The 22312-nt window shown below is 38.3% G+C and overlaps 2 protein-coding genes across 5 annotated transcripts in view; one reads left to right on the top strand and one right to left on the bottom strand.

The window, feature by feature from the left end:
* Positions 1-30: 30 nt before the first annotated feature.
* ccnb2 (cyclin B2) lies at positions 31-3012 on the bottom strand. Its single transcript, XM_051899899.1, has 8 exons — positions 2846-3012; positions 2574-2690; positions 2213-2479; positions 1979-2137; positions 1522-1758; positions 1276-1416; positions 1065-1175; positions 31-431 (listed from the first exon to the last, which is right to left on the bottom strand). Exons 1-8 carry the CDS (start codon positions 2861-2863, stop codon positions 321-323), a joined length of 1161 nt encoding a protein of 386 aa, XP_051755859.1. The 5' UTR covers positions 2864-3012; the 3' UTR covers positions 31-320.
* A 1382-nt stretch (positions 3013-4394) lies between these two features.
* The window catches only part of rnf111 (ring finger protein 111), a 43461-nt gene continuing 25543 nt past the window's right edge, over positions 4395-22312 (top strand). For 2 of the 4 annotated variants that reach the window (XM_051899892.1, XM_051899889.1), the window contains exons 1-3: positions 4398-4890; positions 13153-14135; positions 20825-20945. In XM_051899892.1, the coding sequence (XP_051755852.1) occupies positions 13229-14135; positions 20825-20945 (1028 nt within the window). In that variant the 5' untranslated portion in view covers positions 4398-4890; positions 13153-13228. Of the gene's footprint in view, positions 4891-13152; positions 14136-20824; positions 20946-22312 lie in introns of all 4 variants that reach the window. The other 2 variants (XM_051899888.1, XM_051899890.1) reach the window with 2 other exon arrangements.

Here is a 22312-nt window from a genome sequence, read left to right as displayed (position 1 = left end):
CTTATGTCAGCATTAACACAAATCAAAAAGTGGTATTAAATCTTTGGATTTTAATGACATCAGCTCCAATTTGCCCACTGAGTGGGTAAGCAAATACAGCTCCAGCAAGTTCATAAAGACAAACAGTAAAACCCAATTTAAACCCTCAGCTTAAAAATGTAGTCTAAAAAAAAAAAAAAAAAAAAAAAAAAAAGCAACATTTATTTATACAGACAGTTCAAAAGTATGTACATTAGGTTTAAAAAGCAGCAGTCCATCTCTCAAAATGGCTGACACAAAATAAAGTGCAATTTTTAGTGTCCATTCCCACATAAAAATCCTCAGGAGCTGGACAGCAGAGGAGCAGCCAGATCCTTCACAAGTGAAGACTTCAACTGGGGAAGGAGGCTGATCTTCATGAGCCTACTGCTGGAGTATTTCTTTTTCACGGTCTGCAAGAGATGGACATCACCCTAGCATTCAGTACAACCAAGCCCATGCTTTGTTCCCTTTTTGCAAGTTGCTTTGAATAAGATTTGACCAAATGCATAAGTACAAGGGTACGTTTACATGACAACGATGTACTAAAAACGGAAAAGTTCTTTGTACAGATGACGTTTTCAGAACCATTCCTGTTCAAACGGATCTGCACAAATGACTAAAAACCACTGTATTACGCATGCCAGACTAATTTCTCGATGTCACTTTGTAAAGAAAGACTACGTGCCTGCACACATACACATTTTTATAGAGCATGCCTATCCACCTTATTTTTACTGCACTTTGATACTCTTCTCATTTCCCTATAGCACCTAATAAATCGGAAGCCTCGCACATCTGCGTTAAATTAAGGTGGATAGACTAAACGTAATACGCATGTGCAAGATGTCACCGTTTTCACAGATAACTATGTAGTTTTCAAAAACTTCCACTTTGAAACCCATTCTCAAAACACAAACTTTTCAGGCCACCAAAACACTGTTGTCGTGTAAATGAATGGCCAAAACGCATAAAATGTTCTCGTTTTTAAGTTGAAGTGTCGTGTAAACATCCCCCCCCCCGAAGTCTAATAGAAAAGTGCTTACCACATGCTTTGAGAGCCCTTCATTGACTGTAACCACATTTTTGGCAATATGCTGCATGATAGGCTTCAGGTGGGCCTCATCATAGGTGGAGTAGTGTTGCTGGGTTGGTGACTAGAGCAGCAAGAAAAAAAAAAAAAAAAAAAAAAAAAAAAGTTAATTTATAAACTGTGGAGAGGGGGAGGAAAAAAAAAAAAAAAAAAAAAAAAATTACCCATTTTTGGCCATCAAGCACAAGTTGAGAGAGGCACAGAGCAGCAGCTGCAGTCTCAGAAGGGTTATAGTGGACCATGTCGTAGTCAAGTAGTGTCAGTTCAAGGAAATATTTTGCCAGCGTATGCTTCTCAGCATCCGCCTACAGAGTGGTTTTAAAAAAGGTGAAGTCTTAACATCTGAAGCTTTAAAAAACAAAACAAACACACCCCCAAACCACATCAGGGATTATAAAACCCATACTTACATTGCCAGCCTTTGAGGCTCTCCGCAGAAAGTGCAGGGGCAGAGGACGTCCAAGCTCAAAGTTCAGCTCACTGAGAATCATCATCTCCATCTCTCTGATCTGGGCTTTCGTGAAGGCATCATCAGCGATATAGGCAAAGTCCCCAACCATTGGCACATACATTTCCTCATATTTACAAGCAAGCAGCATTGCAGTAACCCCAACTAGCTGGAGCTTCTTACGAGTCACAGGCTGAACCTGAAAGAAAGAAAAAGGGGTTTACAGTTCCACAACTTTTCAGATCATATAGAACAGCTGTTACAAGGTTTTAAAATCCAATTTGATGAAATCAGACATCAAGTCATCACCCCAGAAGTATTCACTAATATAGCTTTTTTTTTTACAACATGGGAATGTAGTGCATGAACCAAAAAAAAAAAAAAAAAATTCCACATTTTATAAAGGCTGTAACTTCTACCTGGAGAAAGCGATCAAGGATGGCTACGGTCATGTACAAGGTTTCCTGCATGAGCTGAAATCTTGAGTGCACCTGAATCAGCCAGTCAACCAGGAGGGCACGCATTCGTCCGTTGATATCATAACCGCGCATATAACGGGGACGAACTGACTGCTGGACCTGCAAAAAGAGCATAGAAGCTGGTAAAAAAGTACAAAAAGGTAAAAACAAAAAGTAAAGACAAACCACAAGTACCTCAAGGGTTCGCAGATATGCATAGATGTCCTTTACATATTCAGGACACAGCTGAGGCATGTCAGCATCCCCCTCATCGATGTCTTCAACTGGAAAGAGTGTGTTGGAAAAGGCTTGACACAGTTCCTCTTCCTTCATGCTCACGTCAGGTTGAGCAGGGGGTAACGCTGGGGCAGGATGAGGGACCTCGTGCTGTACCTGGGCACGTTTGGGTTGCACAACAGCTGGCTGGACAGTCGGTTTTACAGATTGCGCAGGTTGAACCTTCTGAAAAGGAAAGAACAAAGACGAATGTGTGGCATCACGCTGTTGCTCAAATACACAAGTTGCATGGTGGTAAATAAAGACACGTAACTGTTACCTTGGTCTGAACTGGTTTGTGGGCAAAGTTGGACAGTTCGCCAAACACGGCCCTCCTCGCTGCACCGTTTACAGGACCGCCTTTGCCACCGATAAAAACAGGGTTGTTTGCATTGCGCTGTAATGGAAAAGGAAGTAAAAACTAAACTATTTCACCTACAAGCTATTTCAACAACTCTTAGCAATTTAAGCTAACGAACACGAAGCTGCTTTGACGCTAGCAAGTCTTTTATCAGATAAATACAAACACATATTTCTGCATTAAACACTCACCAAAGCGTGCATTTCCATGGCGAATACGCTTTTCGAGAGGTCTTTCTTGAATGAAATTTTAAAAAAATAAAAACGAGCCGTTTAGCTTTGTTTAGTATTCTCTATCCAACTCAAAACAAACCGTACAGTACAAAGGCCTGCTGGTGATTCAAATACCGCTCCGTGCTGTCTGATTGGTCACTGCCTCGCGGAATACTCAACTTCGATTGGTTGAAAAGGGAAGGGACGCTTATCAATCATCCCTCATCTCCGGTTTCACATGTAGCTCTTGTACATAAATTTGTATATCTATGGCGCTGTAAAACACGACGACATTGAACTGAACTCATTTTAAAGTTGTTTGACTGATTCCTTAGTAATTGTTTTTTGAGTAGTTATGTAGCATTGTGTTGATAACAGTGTCTGCTGGTCAAAGACCTTTAATTTTTAAAGACTGCAAATTTTTAAAATGAAACATTTTGAATATGAATGAATATGAATGAAACCTCCTTATTCAATAAATCACAAACAAATGGAAAAGTCATTGGGTCTTTGAAAATTGTTGGAGCCCAAAGGTTTAAAACCTCCGTAATAAAACTAAATTCATGTGTAATAAAGCAAAATTCATGTGTGTCATTGATGTAATGAGAAAGTACAACTGAAATAGTGATTCGTTCATTAACAAATCTTTTAGTGAATGAATCTTTCTTGTTCATTTCCTCTGATTCATATGTTTCCTTCACTTAACTCCGTTTTGAATCAAGTGACTGTTGTACATCAAAAAAAATAAAAAATCAAAGTGTTTATATATCCTATTGCAAACTTAGTGTTTTTTTGTTTTTTTCCTGATTGCATAACAAAGTGTTGACTCAATTTAGTGAGTTCACAACACAAAAAGATTCACTTGTCGTCACCTACTAGCACAACCTGCAGAAATAAGCGGATTCAAAAGATTCGAGACACTGAAATACACTATGGCCAGTGGGCTGATAGAAGATTACAGAAAAGAAAAGAAAGAAAAAGAATATATATATATATACAGTATATATATATATATATACTGTATATATATATATATGTTCTTTTTCTTTCTTTTCTATATATATATATAACATTTTGTGGGGTTTGTCACCTTTGAATTCCCCCCCCCAAAAATAAATAAAATAAAATAAAATAAAATAAAAATTATAGAATAGAAATTGGTACCTCATCAGTAGACCAATATCATTTAAAACGTTAATATTGCTTTTATCAGAGAGTTGTGATATTAAGGCCAATTCTATGTGGTATTGTCTATGTAGTATTCAATGTTATATATATATATATATATATATATATATAACGACAACCCCATAAAACATACAAACTGTATGTACATGAAGCGCTGACACTTTCTGCCACTAGAGAGCGTGAGGCGACCAACAACACAGTAAGTTACATTGGTCAGCATTCACAAACCACACCAAAATATCTGTATAGATTCACAAGAGTCAGTAGTCAACCACTATGATCATTAGCGGTTATTCACAATATATATCATTTTCGACGAGCCTTTAGGTGATGTTGTTGTCTCGGAGAGTCGTCAAGGATGCGAGAATGTCGTAAAATGTCGAAATGCTCGCTCGCGTGTGTGTGTGCGTAGCAGCAGGGCTGTTCACATACACACATAGCAGCGCTCTAATGGACGCCGCGGATAGGCAGGAATGGGGACTCGCACCCGAGGGCAAACGGGGAGGAATTCGAAACACTTATGACCGTTAAATAAAATGTCCTCTCCGTACGATTAGCTCGCCGTGACGTTAAACGTGTGATACTGTAACTCGCGTGCGTATTCTCATATATTTAAAGCGGAATCGTCGAAATATCCGTCAGTTAGCGGGGAGGCTAAAGCGCTGGGCCTCTCGCTCTATCTCCCTCCCTCTTCGGGTTTGTGTGACTGTCAATTTCACACAAGCCTCCGCTGACGTTCACTTGCTTCCCCAATACTTTTCTACTTCTGTCGACGAAAATTGTACACTGGAAAGGGGGTTAAGTTCAAGAGGGATAGTTTTCCAACGTGAATAGAGGTAAGTGGCTTTGTTTATTATTTTTTAATGGTAAATTTCAATTGGTATGAGCTATTGTTTGAGTAACTGGAGAGGCTAATAGCCCGCCGCTAGCAGTTTCAGTAGAGATGTTTGTCCCAGCACATCCAGGCCCAATGGGCTACTGATACACAACATTAGCAGTCACTGTTGGTTTAGACGTGTCCTAGATGTCTGCTTTTAGGATGCGTTTTATAATCTGAAGTGCTGTCAGCTGATGTGTTGAAGAAAGTGAGAACAACAACATCAACATGCCATCGCTGCCTTTCTTTTTCTGTTGTTTGTCAAACCCTCGTTGCCTTTGTGTTATGATTTATTGGATTGTCATTGAACCGACGTTGTTATTTGATTGGAAATGGAAAAGCTGATTTCATCTGACCATTTTTTTTAGACGGAATTGGTCAGCAACTCTTGTTTTCTTGAACAGCCAGCTGGATCAGATTCCAGTCTTTGCATTTACAATAACATTTTAATGTGTCCCCTTTGGGAGCATGACATATGTGCTGTTGACTTCCATAAATCGGTGACATCTGAAAAGAGATTATTAATTTTACCATGGCCCAAACTACTGATCAGTGATTTGTTCAAAGGATCTTCTCTTTCATGGTGCACTTCCATCATCTGTTTTGAAAAACAAACCCTTACAAATAAGATGCAGTGTTTCTTTCGCTGCTCCCAAGTGCAGTAATTCCATCCAGATATGAAAATGCTATCTCTGTCATTGTCTTAACGGCTCATAAAAATTTCATGTCATCTGCCCCTATAAAGGATTAAATTGTATGTATTAATAATAAAGTGTTTGAGCTTTCCAACATAAGACGTCATGCCTGGAGAAAGAAGAACTACTGTTTGCTCTCAGACCTGTTAATGTATTGACATCTGTGCTTGATCTCTGAATATTTACTAATGGTCTTTCCCAGCTATACTAACATTGAGGAGAAAAATGACTATCTGTCACAGTGGTTTGGATGATACTTTTTAGTTAATTCACTTAAATTGTAGAATAATTGAAATTAAAGGGTTAGTTCACCCAAAAATGAAAATTCTGTCATAAATTACTTACCCTCATGTCGTTACACACCCGTAAGACCTTCGTTCATCTTCAGAACACATCAAGATAATATTGATGAAATCCTAGAGCTCAATTTAATTACCACTGTAAATGCCCAGAAAAGTATTAAAGACATCGTTAAAATAGTCCACGTGACTGCAGTGGTTCAACCTTAATGTTATGAGGTGACGAGAATACTTTTTGTGTGCAAAAACAAAACAAAAATAAAAACTTTATTCAACAATTTCTTGTCTTCCATGTCAGTCTCCTACGCAGTTGATGCAGTAAGCACAGTTCAGCGCTTGAGTTTACGTCCGAATGCCGACTCGGTATCGGCCAACACTGTACACGTGAGCAGCATGACACATGCGTGTGATGCTGACGCAGGAGCCGGCCAATAATGAGACGGCATTCTGACATAGAACACGGAAGCGCTGAACTGTGTTCACTATGTCAACTGCTGTTAAAGGGGTCATGACATAGATTTTTTTTAATTATTATTTTAATGTTACTTGAGGTTCATTAAAAACACATATGATGAAAAATTCTCATTTTCAACCTTCATTCTGACCCTCTGTCTGAAACAAAATGTTTTTTAAGGGGCTGCTCCTTTAAAGGATTAGTCCACTTTCAAATCAAATTTCCTGATAATTTACTCACCCCCATGTCATCCAAGATGTCCATGTCCTTCTTTCTTTAGTTGAACAGAAATTAAGGTTTTTGATGAAAACATTCCAGGATTATTCTCCTTATAGTGGACTTCAATGGACTCTGCTGTTGAAGGTCAAAATTACAGTTTCAGTGCAGCTTCAAAGGGCTTTAAACGATACCAGACGAGGAATAAGGGTCTTATCTAGTGAAACGATCTGCCATTTTCTAAAAAAAAAAATACAACTGTATATGCTTTATAAACACAAATGATCGCCTTGCAAGTGAAAAAAAGCTTACGCTGTATGTCCTACAACTTCTCTATACAACTTACGGAACGAACGCGGCACCAGTTCTGATTTTTCTGTGAGTAGAATAGGGAAGGCGTAGGACATACAGCGTAAGCTTTTTGAAGAATACGGAAGGCGGAATGGCGGAACCGCTTGCAAGGCGATCATTTGTGTTATCAGGAATATTTTATTTGAAAGTGGACTAATCCTTTAAGGCTTGTCAGTAAATGCCCACTGTTATGATTGGCTAATGTCATTGCATAGGAAACAGTATCAACAACACCCTACTTGCTGTTAGTGTTCTTTATGCACTCTTTATGTTCATCCCTAATACCCTGTCATGTTTTACACAAAACAAAACTCTAGAACAGATGTTAATGGCTAGAATGGTAGCGCTGTTTTATGTGGTTGCGTTCATACAGGGTTTTTTTTTGTTGTTGTTGTTTTTTGTTTTTTTTTCTCCAAAACGAGCATGACAACCCCATTCTGTAACCGAACTGACACCTGCACATTTTCAGGACTCGTAACCGAGTTCCGATACAGTTGGCTCCTTCATCTTTCAACGAAAATTTCTTTATGAACTCTCCATTACACCATGCCTCACTGACAAAACAAAATGCTCCAAACAAACATATATTTCTCCAGCGTGATCCAGGACGCCAATAAAATAACCCATTCACTTGCTTCCGATGCTGGGATACTTCTGAAGTCTTTAAAGAGATGCAAATGTGCTGTTTAAACTGGATGCGTCCGTTAGGTGACTGAATGCCAGTGGGCGGGGCCTATGGTGCGATGACGTATAACTGTTCATCGATGTCTTGCTCTGGAGGCAGTCATATGTAAATGCATTTGCCAATGTAAAGTCACAAATCCCGCAATATCAAAACTAGCTGTTTTTAGAGCTTGATTAAATAAATGCTTTATATTCTAAAAGAGAATTTATTGTGATATGCTTGTGCATTGTTTATAACTATTTCTGTATTTTGTTGATTTCAGCTAACAACTGTATATCAGATTTGACCTAATTTGTTCAGAATTTTCTTCAGTTAATTGATTCAGCTGAAGTTTGATTAAAATTGATAGTTTTTTTGTATAGAACATAGTAAAGCTGAAAAAAAAAAAACCCTGAAAATTAATCTCAGGGTGCACAAGTTGTTTTTAATGTAACCGTTGCATGACCCTGCTCCACGACGTAAAGTGAGAGCATACTATTAATAAATGTGTATTGACTGCACTTATTTTTCAGGTCTTTCAGATGTAACTTGAATTATTGTTGACTTAAAAAAAAAAAACATACTGGTGATGTTTACATTTAATGAACCTTAATTTGTGTGGTGAATTTGTAGTGATATTTACAGTTATTCCTCCCACATTTTGGCTGTGTGTCATGCTATTGCTTATGGCGAGCTACTCAACATAGATATACACAGCATTCCCTGGGGAAGGAATTAAAACAGTCCCCTAAAATCCCCTATCTTCTGAAATCTGTATCCACCTTGGCGTCAAGAGGCACTGCCGCAATGGGGCCCTCTGGGGCTGCCTCATATGGAGGTGCTGTGGTGCACTTTGTTGCATGGCACAGCGGTACATCACAGGTTGACAGGATCGGCCTCAGAGGAGCCTGGGAGAGCAGTCTAGCTCAGGGACGTCGATCAACACAGTTTGAGCTCTTATTTCTTAATGGAGTGAAGAGTGAAAATTGTGCTAAAAACGTAATAATAATGAATAAATCAGTTTAGTCATGCAATAGAAGCCCAGTCACACTGTTTTTATGTGGTGCAAGTCTGGGTTCCTCATCTCAGTCTTGAAGTAACAATATTTATAGCAGGGATACATTTTAAAACCTGTATATTTTTGGGTTTTTTTGTTTATAAATAAAAATGCTTCTCAATGTTCCCCCTTTTTAAAATAAATTCACAGCTTTATTTGACATAGGTTGATGTTTTCCGAGATTATAGACTAAAGGGTTGTGAGAGAGTTTCTCTTGGTTTGCTTTTGTGAAACTGAATATTGCTCAATACCAGTGGGTCATAATAAAAGTTAGCGGTCTTGATAGAATAACAGTATTACCATAGTTACAGTAAAACATTTTGACTGCAGTTACTGGGTACTTGTCTCTATTTACTTTGATGGAAGACATTTTTTTTTATTCTTTAAGTCTTTTTGGTTTTCAGCTTTTTGATACAGCAGTAGTTTCTAATTTAAATTACCTCTATATTAATTTTCTATACATTGATAGCACCCAGTGTTGTTTTAGACTGCTTTCAGTGATTTACCGATTTTTTTTTTTTTTTTTTTTTTTTTTTTTTTTTAAGCTGATATTTACACTACTGTTCAAATAAAGATGTTTCTTTGAAAGAAATGAATACATTTATCCAGCAAGAATGCGTTCAGTTGATCAAAAGTGACAGTAAAGATATTTATAATGTTACAAATAGTGGTGGGCGATATGGCAAAAAATATGGTATATATGGTAAAATATATGGCAAAAATATCATATCACGATTTTTTTCAGGAAAATCACTATCACAAATCACAATTTTATCACTATTCATGTTGGTTTTACTATTTTGCAAGTGACTGAGCAGTACAGCCAAACTAATTTCCCTATTTTAAAAATGTAGCCTAGCCTTACAAGGTAACAAAAAAAGCAAAAAGAATGGCAGACCATTTAGGCCAAAGTGGGCAGAGATGAAAATATTTATTTCATTATTTAGGACTACGCATGCGCATTGGCTGCTCCAGCCTAAAAAAATAAGCCTTTTTTAACACACTTTGAGCATAAGAAACCACATTTATGATACAATTGTCGCCTGATTTCATTGGTGATTTCAAATTGTAAAATTTAATCATATGCTTGGTGAACAGCTTTTAAGAATTTGATGTTTCCCCATTCAAAGAGATAGCAGCTCCACTTGCATGACTGAAATAGCTGCCCGAGAGGCATTTCAAAGATGGCCGCCGAGTGAAACGAATTGTCTTAAGGGACTTTGATTTAGGCCCCATTTACACTAGTGCATTCGTTTTAAAACGCACGAAAACGAAGACTTATGAAAATGCTGCAGGACCCCTTTTTTTTTTTTAGTTTGAAAACGGCGGGGTTGCGTTTCAGTGAAAACGATGACGTGGCTGCCCATGTTCGCTCTGCGTATCCTTGACAACCATGTAAACAATAACATGGAGACTGAAGTGAAATATTTGCTGGCTTTGTTGTCATTTTTAGCAGCCAGTGTGCAGTTAAACTGTGTTTTTTTTTTTTTTTTTTATACATATACTGCAGCTACCTACATAGATGCGCAAGAGGCAACTGTTTACACTTATGCGCGCATGCCCAGTATGCATGAACGGTCATGTGGCATGCGTTTTCGGTCGTGTAGAATAGACGGAGATCGTTTTTGAAACGCTGTGGTTTACAAACTACTAGTGTAGACAAATATCGTTTTCATTTTAAAATGCCATTTTAAAACAAAAACGCACTAGTGTAAATGGGGCCTTAGGCCAAAGTTGAGGTGGGTGGAGATGAAAATATTTATTTCTTTATTTTATCTTTGTTATTAAAAATAAGAACAAAGATGCACATTACAGATACAATATCATATACAAATGAAATACAAATGAATTCTCAATTTCTTTTTTTTTTATACAGAAGGTGTATTTAACAGTAGTATTCAAGTAAGAAATTGAATAAACAAATGTAAAAATAAAACACGCCTTCACCTTCACTGTATAAATTATACACTGATTCTTATTAAAGAAACTGAAGTTATTCAGTGAAGACCAGTAAGTGATTTTCTCTGTCTTTTGTTGTTGGATCAAGATTTATTAGGCTGCTGTCACTTTAAGACCTCATGCATGGATCTAAAAAACAGACACCTATTTGACAGACTGTATTTGACAGTTTAAGACGCAAAAGATAACATAGATTAGTACTCATATGCTGTTTGACAGGATTTTAGTGTGCGTGTGCTTTGGGTGCGAATAAAATGTTTAACCAGCAAGGCTTTAAAATGCATACAAATAATAATCTTTAGTGATTTTAAATAACTGCAGTGTTGTGTGTGTGTGTATGTTGCGTCATTCTGTATGTTGGGGCGGAGGCACCAGATACAATGATATTACTTCAAAAGCAGATCGTGGAGACATTTTAATCATTCACGATCAAAAATCGTGATATCGCACATCCCTACAGAGTTCTATATTTCAAATAAATGCTATTCTTCTGAAATTTCCATTCATCAAAGAATCCTGAAGAAAAACCAGTTTCCACAAAAATATAAAGCAGCAAATGTTTTCAACATTTATAATAATATGAAATGTTTCTTGCACCAAATCAGCGTATTAGAATGATTTCTGAGGGATCATGTGACACTGAAGACTGGAGTAAAGATGCTAATCTCAGAGATAAAGTAGATGTTAAAATATATTAAAATAGAAAAGTTATTTTAAATTGTAATAATATTTCACAATATTACTGTTCTTACTGTATTTTTGAGCAAATAAATGCAGCCTTGGTGAGCATACGAGACTTCTTTCGAAAACCTAAAAAAAAAAAATCTTACCAACTGCGAACGTTTAAATGGTAGTGTATCCAGACCCATTATTAATATACCCCATTCTAGACATTTATGGTACCAATAACAACACAATACATATACATAGTATAGTAATCAATAATTAAAAACAGTCTAGGCTAATTCTTAAGACTAGTATTTTTGGCAGGGCAATCCTTTCTTTGTGAATTTTGAAGTACACACAAACTGTGGCGATATTAACCCCTGGAATGCTTCATCTTTAGATTGCTGTATACAGGAAAGTAACTCTTTGACTCTGTTACCAGACAGAGAAGTTGACTCAAAAAGAGACTATATGCCTTAGAAAACAGATGGCTGCTTTCATAATTTACAGGTAAGAGAACTCGGGGCCTTGCCGTGGCTGCTGTGAAGCGTAAGGCGTTTGGGGCATGGTCCCACTCTGGGTGTCGAGATGTTAATTAGGGAAGGCTGAAGAAATGTTAGCGCGTAATGGGAGTCTGGTGAATGGAAGACTGATCGGAAATACAGTGAGATTTTGATTAAAGAGGGAAAGATGGTTGTGAGATGAGAATAAAAGAGGTAATAATAAAATGGCTGAATTGTTAGATTTTCATAATGAGAGGAGGAAGAGGCTTTGTGGACGTTGGTAATCATTGTGAAAATTACGGGCAGTGATGGATAAATACCCATTATGCAAGCAAGCAGGAACCTAATTTGAGAGGGATTTAATTAGGTTGCTTCAGCCCAAATGACTGCATTATATAAGGATCAAGATGAAGAGGCTCTTCATATACACCTGTATTGAACACCATTTTATGCAAAACAACAAACAGCTGTCTGCTATTAGGCGTCACATTGTGTGAGAGATATGGGCTGCTCTTTTCCTATGCTATTATCATAAGAATAATCGAAAACTAGGTGAGGGTGGGAAATAATGACCCCTAGCAGCATTATCTTGTGCATGGTTGATTTATGTGTGTAGTCTTTTGCAGGAGGTATTAAGTGGCTCCTGAAACGTGTTTGGTTGCTCGTTTCTGTCTATGCGGTGCAAGAGATGACCTTTCTTTAGTCACCATTTCCTTTCTTTTATTACAGCGCCAACAAGAGCTGCCTGGATAACCGCCAGAAATGGCTTCTAAAGCAATGTTCACGTCTAAGTCAGACTTAGGTTTTGCATCGGAAACGTAGTGGACTGCTTGTTTTCAAATACGTACTTCTCTTGTTACATTGTCGGTAGGGATGTCAATTTACATAAATTCCCATAATCGATTGTTGTTTAAATTGACGATCAATTAATCAATTAGTCGTTAACCTTAACCTCTTAAATTCTAAGTGGGAGCGCTACTAAGTTATCACGTTGCTTAACAAACCACTTGCTTAAACAACACAAAATTGGTGTCGTTTTTAAAACTTAGAAGCTTAGCTTTACAGTGAATATAGGGAATATGTCCATCACTTAACAAGTACTTTTAAATTTGATGACATATTAGAAGAGCTCTATTTTCATAGCGTGAAAAAATAACTGCTTTACATGAAAATGTGATCTAGGAAATCATAGTACATAACAGACAGACTTGTCATATATCGTTGAAAAGGTCTCAACAAACAGAATACAAAGACCATATTTGTATGCAAAAGTGTATATATAATCTAATAATTTGTTTCATTCTTTTGGGGACAGTATTCTCATTTTGTGCATATTTTCTCTGTTTTCCATTTGTAGGATTGGTGGATCTCCAATGGAACCTTTGGATTCAACATATTGAGCCTTGGTGGCACTTCGTTGTGGGTCAGTCGCAATGAAGAGTGAGATTCCGTCTGATGCACGACGTAAGCAGGAGCCCCTAAAGGGGCCTCTGGCTAACCCCGAACCCATGGAGACCGCTAAGAGCTTCCCTGCTGAGATGGAGGTGATTGGCAAGGCAGGAAGTGATTTCCCTTCTCCTCTATGTGCCGAGACCAGGCACCGGCCTTCACGAGATGCTGGAGGTCGCAGAGACTGTGACAGAGGTTTGTCGGGACGCAAAAAGCGCAAGAGCCAGCAGCCTGGGCCGTCGTATTGTTCTCTGAAGGATGCGCCAGTGAGTGAGGCAGCCCTTACTCCGCCCCGCCACAGGCCCATGCTGCTAGAGACACGTAGCGAGGACGAGAGGAACCCAGAGTCCTCATTGAGTGACTGTGCCTCTTCGCCCTCCTCCAGCCTTCGGTTTGGTGACTCAGACACTCTTAGCTCAGAGGAGGATGGCGGGGCAATGACAGTTAGGCAGCAGCAGCTTAAGGCTCCTGGTTCTGCCTCCACTGGCAGTGCAGTGGGCGGCACAGGCACAGCAGTAGGCATGAGGCCACTGCTCGCCCGGACTCGTGCCAGCAGGTCGCATAAATGGGCTCGGCTTGAGCCAGAAAGCAATCATGTGAAACGTCCATGTCTCAGCTCGCGCAGGCCTTTGCATAGGAAACGGTTTGTGAAGGGCGGGGCAGGAGGCGGGGCCCAGCGGACTCCAAAGCAAAAGGAGCGATTACTGCTGCAGAGGAAGAAGCGAGAGGTGATCGCACGGAAGAAGTACGCCCTCCTGCACAGTACCAGCAGCTCCAGTGAGGAGCTGACCTCTGACTCCTCCTCCCCTTCCTCCACTGAGGCAGAGGATGAGCTGTACGTGGATGTTAGCAGCAGTAGCAGCCAAGCCAGCAATGCAGCTGTGGCCTCAGGTAAAACGCTTTTTATTTCACCTTAACCCTAACATCATTAGGGCCCAAGCCCTGAGGGGCGAATTTTGAGCTGCAAAAGATAACTGCACTCATTTGAAAGTGACCTATGACATCCTATGGCACAAAATTTATCTATTTCATGTGGCGCAAATGATGTATTTGAGTATGACAAAAAAAGAGGCTTGGGTCTCCACAAAATCTGAATGCAAGTGGTCACAGAAGACGCATTTGAAACGCGTGGTAATACCAGGTGTAACGGAAGTGTGTCTTGGCTGACCACTTGTGATCAATTAACCGAAAACGCATCTGAATACCAGGTGGAAACAGGCTTTCTCTCTTGCTTGCTTGATTTCTAGGATATTATATATAATTTGTGGGCGTCAGGGAGCCGCTATCAAGACTCCCGGACCTTCTGGGAGAGGTTCATGCATTGTTAGAATTCATAAAAATGTCACCGGCCAACTGGTGAGTGACACGTTTCATATACTCGCCATTGCCGATTTTAGTCTCATTTGGCGAGTGGTAATTTTAGGCCATGTTGCAGCTACATTTACATACTGTTTTCAAAGGAAGTTGTAGGAAGGACACAAAGAGCTCACTGTTAGTTCATATTGTAACTGGTTTGGTTTGAAAAAGAACATTGGCTTTCCTGAAATTATTTTATGTATTTAATGAAAAAATAAAACACCTTTAGGTAAATACTTTTCATATTTACACAATTCACCAATAACAGCGATCCACTACAGGTGTTTGGCAGGTGAACAGGTCAAAGCTGTTTTTGTAACTGTGAAGTAAAACTACTGGAACACTGTATTGACCAATCAGCATCCAGGATTGAAGCCCTGGTTGATTTTCAATATATGATTATATATAGTGAAAGTTTGGGCTCAGTAAGATTTTTTTCAACATTGATAATAATAAAAAATGTTTCTTGAGCACCAAATCAGCACATTAGAGTGATCTTACTGACCCCAAATAGTGTATATTTTTATATTCTCTTTGCTCAAAATTTATGTTTTATGAGGAATTTTTTTGTATGCGGTCTCCCTCTGAAAGCACAAATTGCAGATCTATTTCCTGCCAAACTCTTGGATTCTACTTCTGTTGTCCTTGATTGTATTTTTTTTTTTTACCCTTCATGAACATTCGAGTTGAGTTGTTGATCTGAGCAAGTCTTGTTCCCTCAGTCCCCCTTAAGAATATGTGGCAAAATAGATATAAACACAATGGGAAAATAGCTACATTCTAAAAAAAAAAAAACATGTAAGTAAATAAAGTTTCAAATTTACAATATTTATTATGTTATGGCCATATCTTCTGTTTTTGAGAGATGGCTACAGAGGATAAAATGGAAAAGAGCATTAGCAAGCTGTTCCGTGCGTGTTGCATGCCGCAGAATGTTTGAGTTTCCTGTTGAGCAACAGCAAGTCCTCACCTAGCAGTCTGCCACTGCTCTCTCTACCGTACCAAAAAAAATTACCTAAACCTTGCACATTCCTCTTTTACAGAGATCTGAACCACTTGATTGAACATACACACATCATACCCATAAAACCACAAAAATGTGTTAAATATCTGCAGCTAAGCATGCATCAAAGGAGGACATGTCATACATAACCAGTGGCCTAGTGCTTAATCTCTCTCTCTCTCTCGCACTCTCTCTCTCTCTCTCTTGCTTCCATTCCCCTACGCCAGCATGTTTACAAATGTACATATGAGTGGTCTGCCACTCAAAAACACTCAATAAATACTTGTAGCAGTCTAAAAAGATGGATCTCTCATGGTTGGAAATATCTGGGAGTTTTAAATGGCCTTCAGGGCCTGCATAAGACATAGAAATTTAGCCAAATTTTATTACTATTTTTTTTATTATATTGTTAGTGAATGTAGATATTTCTAGTCATGCTTGGCTATAAAGTACTTTGACTAATATGTACTTTGTGATTACAGTCTTTATAAAATTAGTTTTTTAAATAATCTCTCCATAAATCTTGAGATCTTTAGCATTTGAAAAAAGTCAGAATATCAGTTTTTATATCAGTTTGTTTGAGTTAGCTCACTAAACCTAATAGAGTTATCAGAGATTTTCTTTGGAAATGACTGAGTGGATGAGATCAGAGCATCTCTCCAGCACCCCAGAGGTTTCCATGGGTCATTTCTTACTTTAGTTCTGCGGGAGGAGACCTGTTGTTACATAATTTCTAAGGGTGTAATGGAACACAAAAATGACTATTCCATATGTACATTGGTTTTGAAGTCATGATTTGGAATGTTTTTGATATAGCGAGGGGAAAAACAAAACATTTTTTTTTCTTTTTGTTATAAAATGTATGCTAATGAGTTAGTTTAAAGCACTTAATATAAAGCACTTGCCATGTTTAGGACAACGTTGATCGTGCACTTTTCGTGCAGCAGCTCACTCTGTCCTTATTTTAGATGCGTTAAAAACAGTGGATTGATATAAAAGGTATTGCCCCATCCTAGGAGAGAAACTCAATTTAAATTAAGTTCATCTACACAGATGTTACGCACATGCAGTGGTTAAAACAACGCTGCATTCATTTAAAACACGTGCTTCCCAAAAGACCTTTAGCGAACATTTTTGGTATGAAAAACCCTAATTGCTTCCACTAGACAAATCTGTTCAGAGTTTGTACCTCTTATTCCCTGTGTAAGATGTGATTTGAGGGATTTTCTTTTCTCAAGGGTCAATGCATGTTAAAATACAGCTCTTTCTTGCATGCCCTTAAAATCGAGACCTTTGTTAATGTACTTTTGTCATTTGCTTAGCATATAGTCTAAATACCTATCGGCTAACTAGAGCTGCACGATTAATTGTTAAAAGATCGCAATCTCTATTCAAACACCCATGCAATATTGTTCTTAAATGACAACAATTCTGTAATGTCTATTAAACCTTGGAAAAATAGCACACCAGAATATTCAAATCTGCGTTAGTGCTGCCGCTGACCCAAAGAGAAAAGTCAGGAAAAAGTCAAAAGTGAAAAAATGAAAGTGACGTGACATGTAGCCAAGTATGATGTCCCATACTCTAAATTTGTGTTCTGCATTTGTCCCATCTAAGTGCTCACACAGAGCAGAGAGCAGTGAACAAACACACACACATACACGCACACACCCAGAGCAGTGGGCAGCCATTTTTTTGGGCGCCCGAGGAGGTTCGGTGCCTTGCTCAAGGGTCGTGGTATTGAGGATGGTACATTCACTCCCCCCACCGACAATTAAAAGCCATGTAAAAAGCCATGTATTGGTATTAAACAGCTTCACAGACAATCTTTTCAACCACACAATATCATTATTTCTGTGTTACAAATATTCAAATTACCACAGTAGTACTGGGTTAAAAGTTTTTAGATCGGATATAAATACTCATGTCTATGGTAGGATCAAAATAGATTAAATCACCTTTTAACTTGGTGCTTCAAATGAAGATTGTATTGATACATTACACCACTAGGTGGCGACAAGTGACTATTAAAAATGTATTTGTCATTGAATCATTCATTTAAGAGTTTTGTCCAAAAACGCTGATTCATCCAGTATTGAAACAAGTGAAGTATTTATTAGAGTCATTGAATCATTCATTCAGACTGTTTTGTTTTAAATAATTAATTCAAATGAACCCAGATAGCACATAAATCTCCAAGATGTCTTATAAAAAACGCATCTGCTGTGTACAAACGTCTTTAAAAGGCAGTTTTACATACATTCTAAATCATAAACATCTTAAAGACATTTTCTAAATGTCTATTTAACATCTGACAGCAAACTTCTCAGATGTGTTGCAGATGAGAAACAAAAAAAAGTTGTCTTCCAGATGAAAACACGCACATCAAATAGACGTCTCTGTGGTGTACCTGTGCTATCTGAGAGTTAAACATTTTTAATTAGACTGCAGGACTTAACATTTTGTCAGAACCTCTAGTAAATTACATGTTATTTTGTTTAGTTGACTCTGTTCAGAATTGTGGGAGAATCGAAATAAAAAATGGTGATTCTCAATTTATTCAGAATCGTGCAGCTCTACGGTTAACCAAGACATTGTAACAAAGAACGCTTTTGATATAGCACATTTCCACAGGATTGCAGAATTGTAACCTTGAATGGTAGTGTACGTTTGAACACACAATATATGGCTGCGTGTTTACTGCTGTAAGTTGAAGTTATATTTGGTAGTGTGATAATTTCTTGTGGGCAGCGTGGGGAACGGGGTAAGAGCGGGGTGCTAAGCAGCAGCGCTCAGTGGGAGAGCCGACCTTAACAACACACCCCAGAGAATGATGATGAATCTCCCGAGCCAAGAGCTTCTGCCTCAGTGCACAAACATGCCTAACACAGATAGTGCAGCACAACAACCTTACAGTTCTGAAGTAGAGTTGTTTTAACATATTGTATTCAGTATATTGTGCAATTGGTGCACATGCTAGCTAGTGCCACAATGCTCATGAGAGAAGCAAAAGTTTGATTCTGATTTGTAAGAAAAAAAAGAAGCCAAAATTAATAGAATTTTAAAAAATTATGGTGGAAGGAATGTAATGAACCTCAATTAAGTCTTTTTCATCTTTAACTGTGTGGGGATCACGTCACTACTGTAATTCAAATCAATGTTTTTCAAATGTCTGTCATTTTCTGTTGAAAATGGAGCTTGAGTGGAAGTTGTTTGTCAGTCGCACTGAGGCATCTACCAGCTATGCTTGCGAGCTTTATTTTGAACACACCCTGGGCCTCTTGACACCAAATCCAGGCAGAGCTTGAGTTAAAGAAGGAATGAGAAGTTGAGCAGGAGAGCCAATCAGAAGAGAGATAAATGATTGTACTACAAAAGCCTGTGCCGGCATACTGCAACGCACATCTTTAACTGACCTACATTTAGTTTCCCCAGCACACACACAAGCACGCCTGCCTGAAGCATTGGTTGGCTCCACTGCTGCACCAAACCATCATCAATTAAACAGCTGTAGCTACTGAGGCTTATATTGCTTCTGCTCTAGATTAATGAGTGGCCTAGTGTAACTTTCAGAAGACTTGAGGAGCTCAGATAACACTACGAAAGTACAGATTGAGGCAGAATGTGACCACAGATATCTTTTGATGGTATTGTGTATGTGTGCTTCTCATCAAAAACCTGCAGGGATTCTGTTAGATATTTAAATACACAAAATGTATGTTGGTTATACTTCAAAAATAAACATTTTACCAGAGGAGCCCTTCACCGATTCAAGTTCTGGATGTTTTTGTGACATCAAACTCATCATATGTGAGTCACGGACACTTCTCCTTTTTAACTGAATTTAATTCTAATTTCACAATTTTGTCGGTTAACTATTAATGATCAGTTAATGAGCTTTGGTTGTCGGTTAGGGGGGGAAAAAAATGAACATCCCTAGGCACTGGAGTTAGAAAGTTTAAGAACCACTGCTTCAAACATAATGACTTTCAAAAAGTATATTCTTTATTATTTAGGGCCCGAGCACCGATGGTGTGAGGACCCTATTGTAATGGCTCAGTCAATTATTCTTCTTCTCCGAAATGAATCGCATTTTTGAGGGCCTAAACATGCTCAAACTCATGAAACTTTGCACACGCGTCTCCGAATTTACGTCTGATATGGGTTTCAGAATTAGGTGTGGCGAAATGGTTCAATAGCGCCACCTACAAGATTTCAACTAAGCGCCCTTCACGCAACGTTTCATGTACAGGTATGAAATTCGTTAGACACATGTAACTGCCCAATACCTACAAAAAAGTCCCTGGGTGCAAAATCTGTAAACCCAACAGGAAGTGAGATATTTTGAATTTTCCAACATCTGCACAACATCTGGACTTTAATGAACTCATCCTAGAGCTTTAATCAGATCAACAACATATTTGGTCAGTCTAATCTAAAGGCCTTTGCGACGTTAAATTGCGAAGATCTTGAGTTTTCATTGAAGGGCGTGTCCGTGGCGGCCTGACAAAGTCTGATGTTTCGCCATGAAAGAGGAAGCTGTTGTAACTCAGGCATACAATGTCCGATCTGCTCCAAACTTTACATGTTTAATAATAGTCCTGGTCTGAAGACATCTACATGGCAATATTCAGTTATAGTCAAAGCACCACCTGTTGGCAGCAGGAAGTGTGGCATGTTGAAATGACTTTGCCATATTTCTCCTGTATTTACTCGCTTACATGCATGTCGCCCACTATTCACTGTTTTCCTGAGGCCAACGGGTGGCGGTGGCCCCGGGTACAAGGGCCCTTTCATCGCTGCTTGCAGCTTTAATTATTATAATTATTATTGTTTTATAACACTGCCTATTATTAGTTTTGCAATTCTGTTTGGTGATTATTAGTAACTCCATGCTTAACCTATGAATCTTCCAATACAGATTTAGCATGTACAGTAACTAACTTGCATTGATTGCATCAAATTATTTATTTTAATTTTAAATTAAGTATTTTGAATTACCGTTGAATGAAATGTGCTATATAAATAAACTTGCCTTGGCCAAATATGTACTACTGGAAAGAAAATGGGTAGATTATTGATTGCTCAGTTACATCTCTTCCTGTTTCAGTATCCATAATTGTGCTCTGAATCGTGTATATTTGCTCTGTACAAGTAGATTTCATTGCATTGTTGCTTGAATGTTAGCATTGATGAGCTTAATTTCCATGTTATCAATTAGGTGTCCTGGATGAAGACGTGGTTGTGATCGAAGCGACTCCTGCACCTGCAGTGCCTGCCAGCGAGGAAATCAACGTCACCTCCACGGACAGTGAAGTGGAGATTGTGGGCGATGCCTTCAGGTGAGATTACTCATCAGTATGTCATTGTAGCTGGATTTGAGCAAATATTGCAATATTTGCAGAGAACAGTTGTTAAATTTCTGGTGAAGCATATCTTCTTCATATGCCATTAAATGAAACTTGTCTGAACTGCACTATGAGTTTCATAGCTGTTTACAGTTCTCTGAAATACTCAGTGAGAGCTGTTGGTACCCCAGTCCAGATGAGAGGGCACATCTGGGTTTAGACATGAAACTGGCAGTCTCCAGTGTTATGAAGGCATTCCACTGAGCTTCCAGCTGTTATTGTGTACTTTGAGGATGATCTACATATTAGAGAGAATGCACTCTTTCTTTCTTTCTGTGGTCTAAAATCAAACAAGGTTGATTTTGATTTTTTTTTTATTTTTTGGAGAAGGATGTTCTCACATTCTTGTGAAAGGAGTTTAGTACCTCTGCAGGGCTTGAAATTAACTTTTGTACTTGGTATCACTGGTGCTCCAAACTTCAAAAACTTAGGAGCACCACATTCTTTGCCACACACTTGTCCCAGCATTTCTTGCAGACTCTGTTGGCACTCTCCAAGTTATTTGCTGATAAATACAAAACATTTTTTTCATAATTTATGAAATACTTTTTTTGAACTATGTACTGTAATATGTCAAAAACATCATACAGCTCAGATAGTCATGTCAGATGTCATTTGAAAGGTCTCACAAGGTAGTTTTGTACGTGAAGCCCCACAAGGCTTATATGTAAATAATATACGGATGCGGCATTTATGTCATGTTTTTGCTCAAAACTTCATGAAGCAAACTCTGATCGTAGAAAATGCCACATTGTTATTTAAACAGATTCTCATGATTAAAATGATTCTGCCATCAACATAATCCTTTGTGACTATCACTAGATATTCCTCACGTAGTTATGACACATAAAACTCCACAGGTTCAGATAGTGAAGTAAAATCAAATGTAGCTTTCACGTGGCGTTTTCGCTTATAACTTCATGAAACCATGCATAGATCATAAAAACAGCACATCATTACTTACAGTGGATGCTCCTGATTGGAATGAGTCCAAAATCAACATAATCCATTGCGTCGATCATGAGACATTCCTTACTGAGGAACAACAATTTTAAAAATGTCTTCCGGTTGTCAAGGGCTAAACAAAAAGGGCTTCCTTGGTTCCAAATGCTGTAACTTTTGATTACTTAATTCTATCACCACAGCTCACATGTAGAGGAACTTTCTCCTACCATATTTCCTTCCTGAGTTATGTTATTGCATGTCAAATAAGAAAAAATTTGTAGTATTTTTTTTTTGTTTTTTTTTGTCTTTTTTCTCAGCATGAGAATGTCCAAATGTAATTTTTATTTTTATTTTTT

The sequence above is a fragment of the Ctenopharyngodon idella genome, chromosome 7, assembly GCF_019924925.1.
Source record: "Ctenopharyngodon idella isolate HZGC_01 chromosome 7, HZGC01, whole genome shotgun sequence".
Lineage (NCBI taxonomy): Eukaryota > Metazoa > Chordata > Actinopteri > Cypriniformes > Xenocyprididae > Ctenopharyngodon > Ctenopharyngodon idella.
Note: the sequence above shows the minus strand (reverse complement) of the source record. Positions and strands in the feature narration are given on the sequence as shown.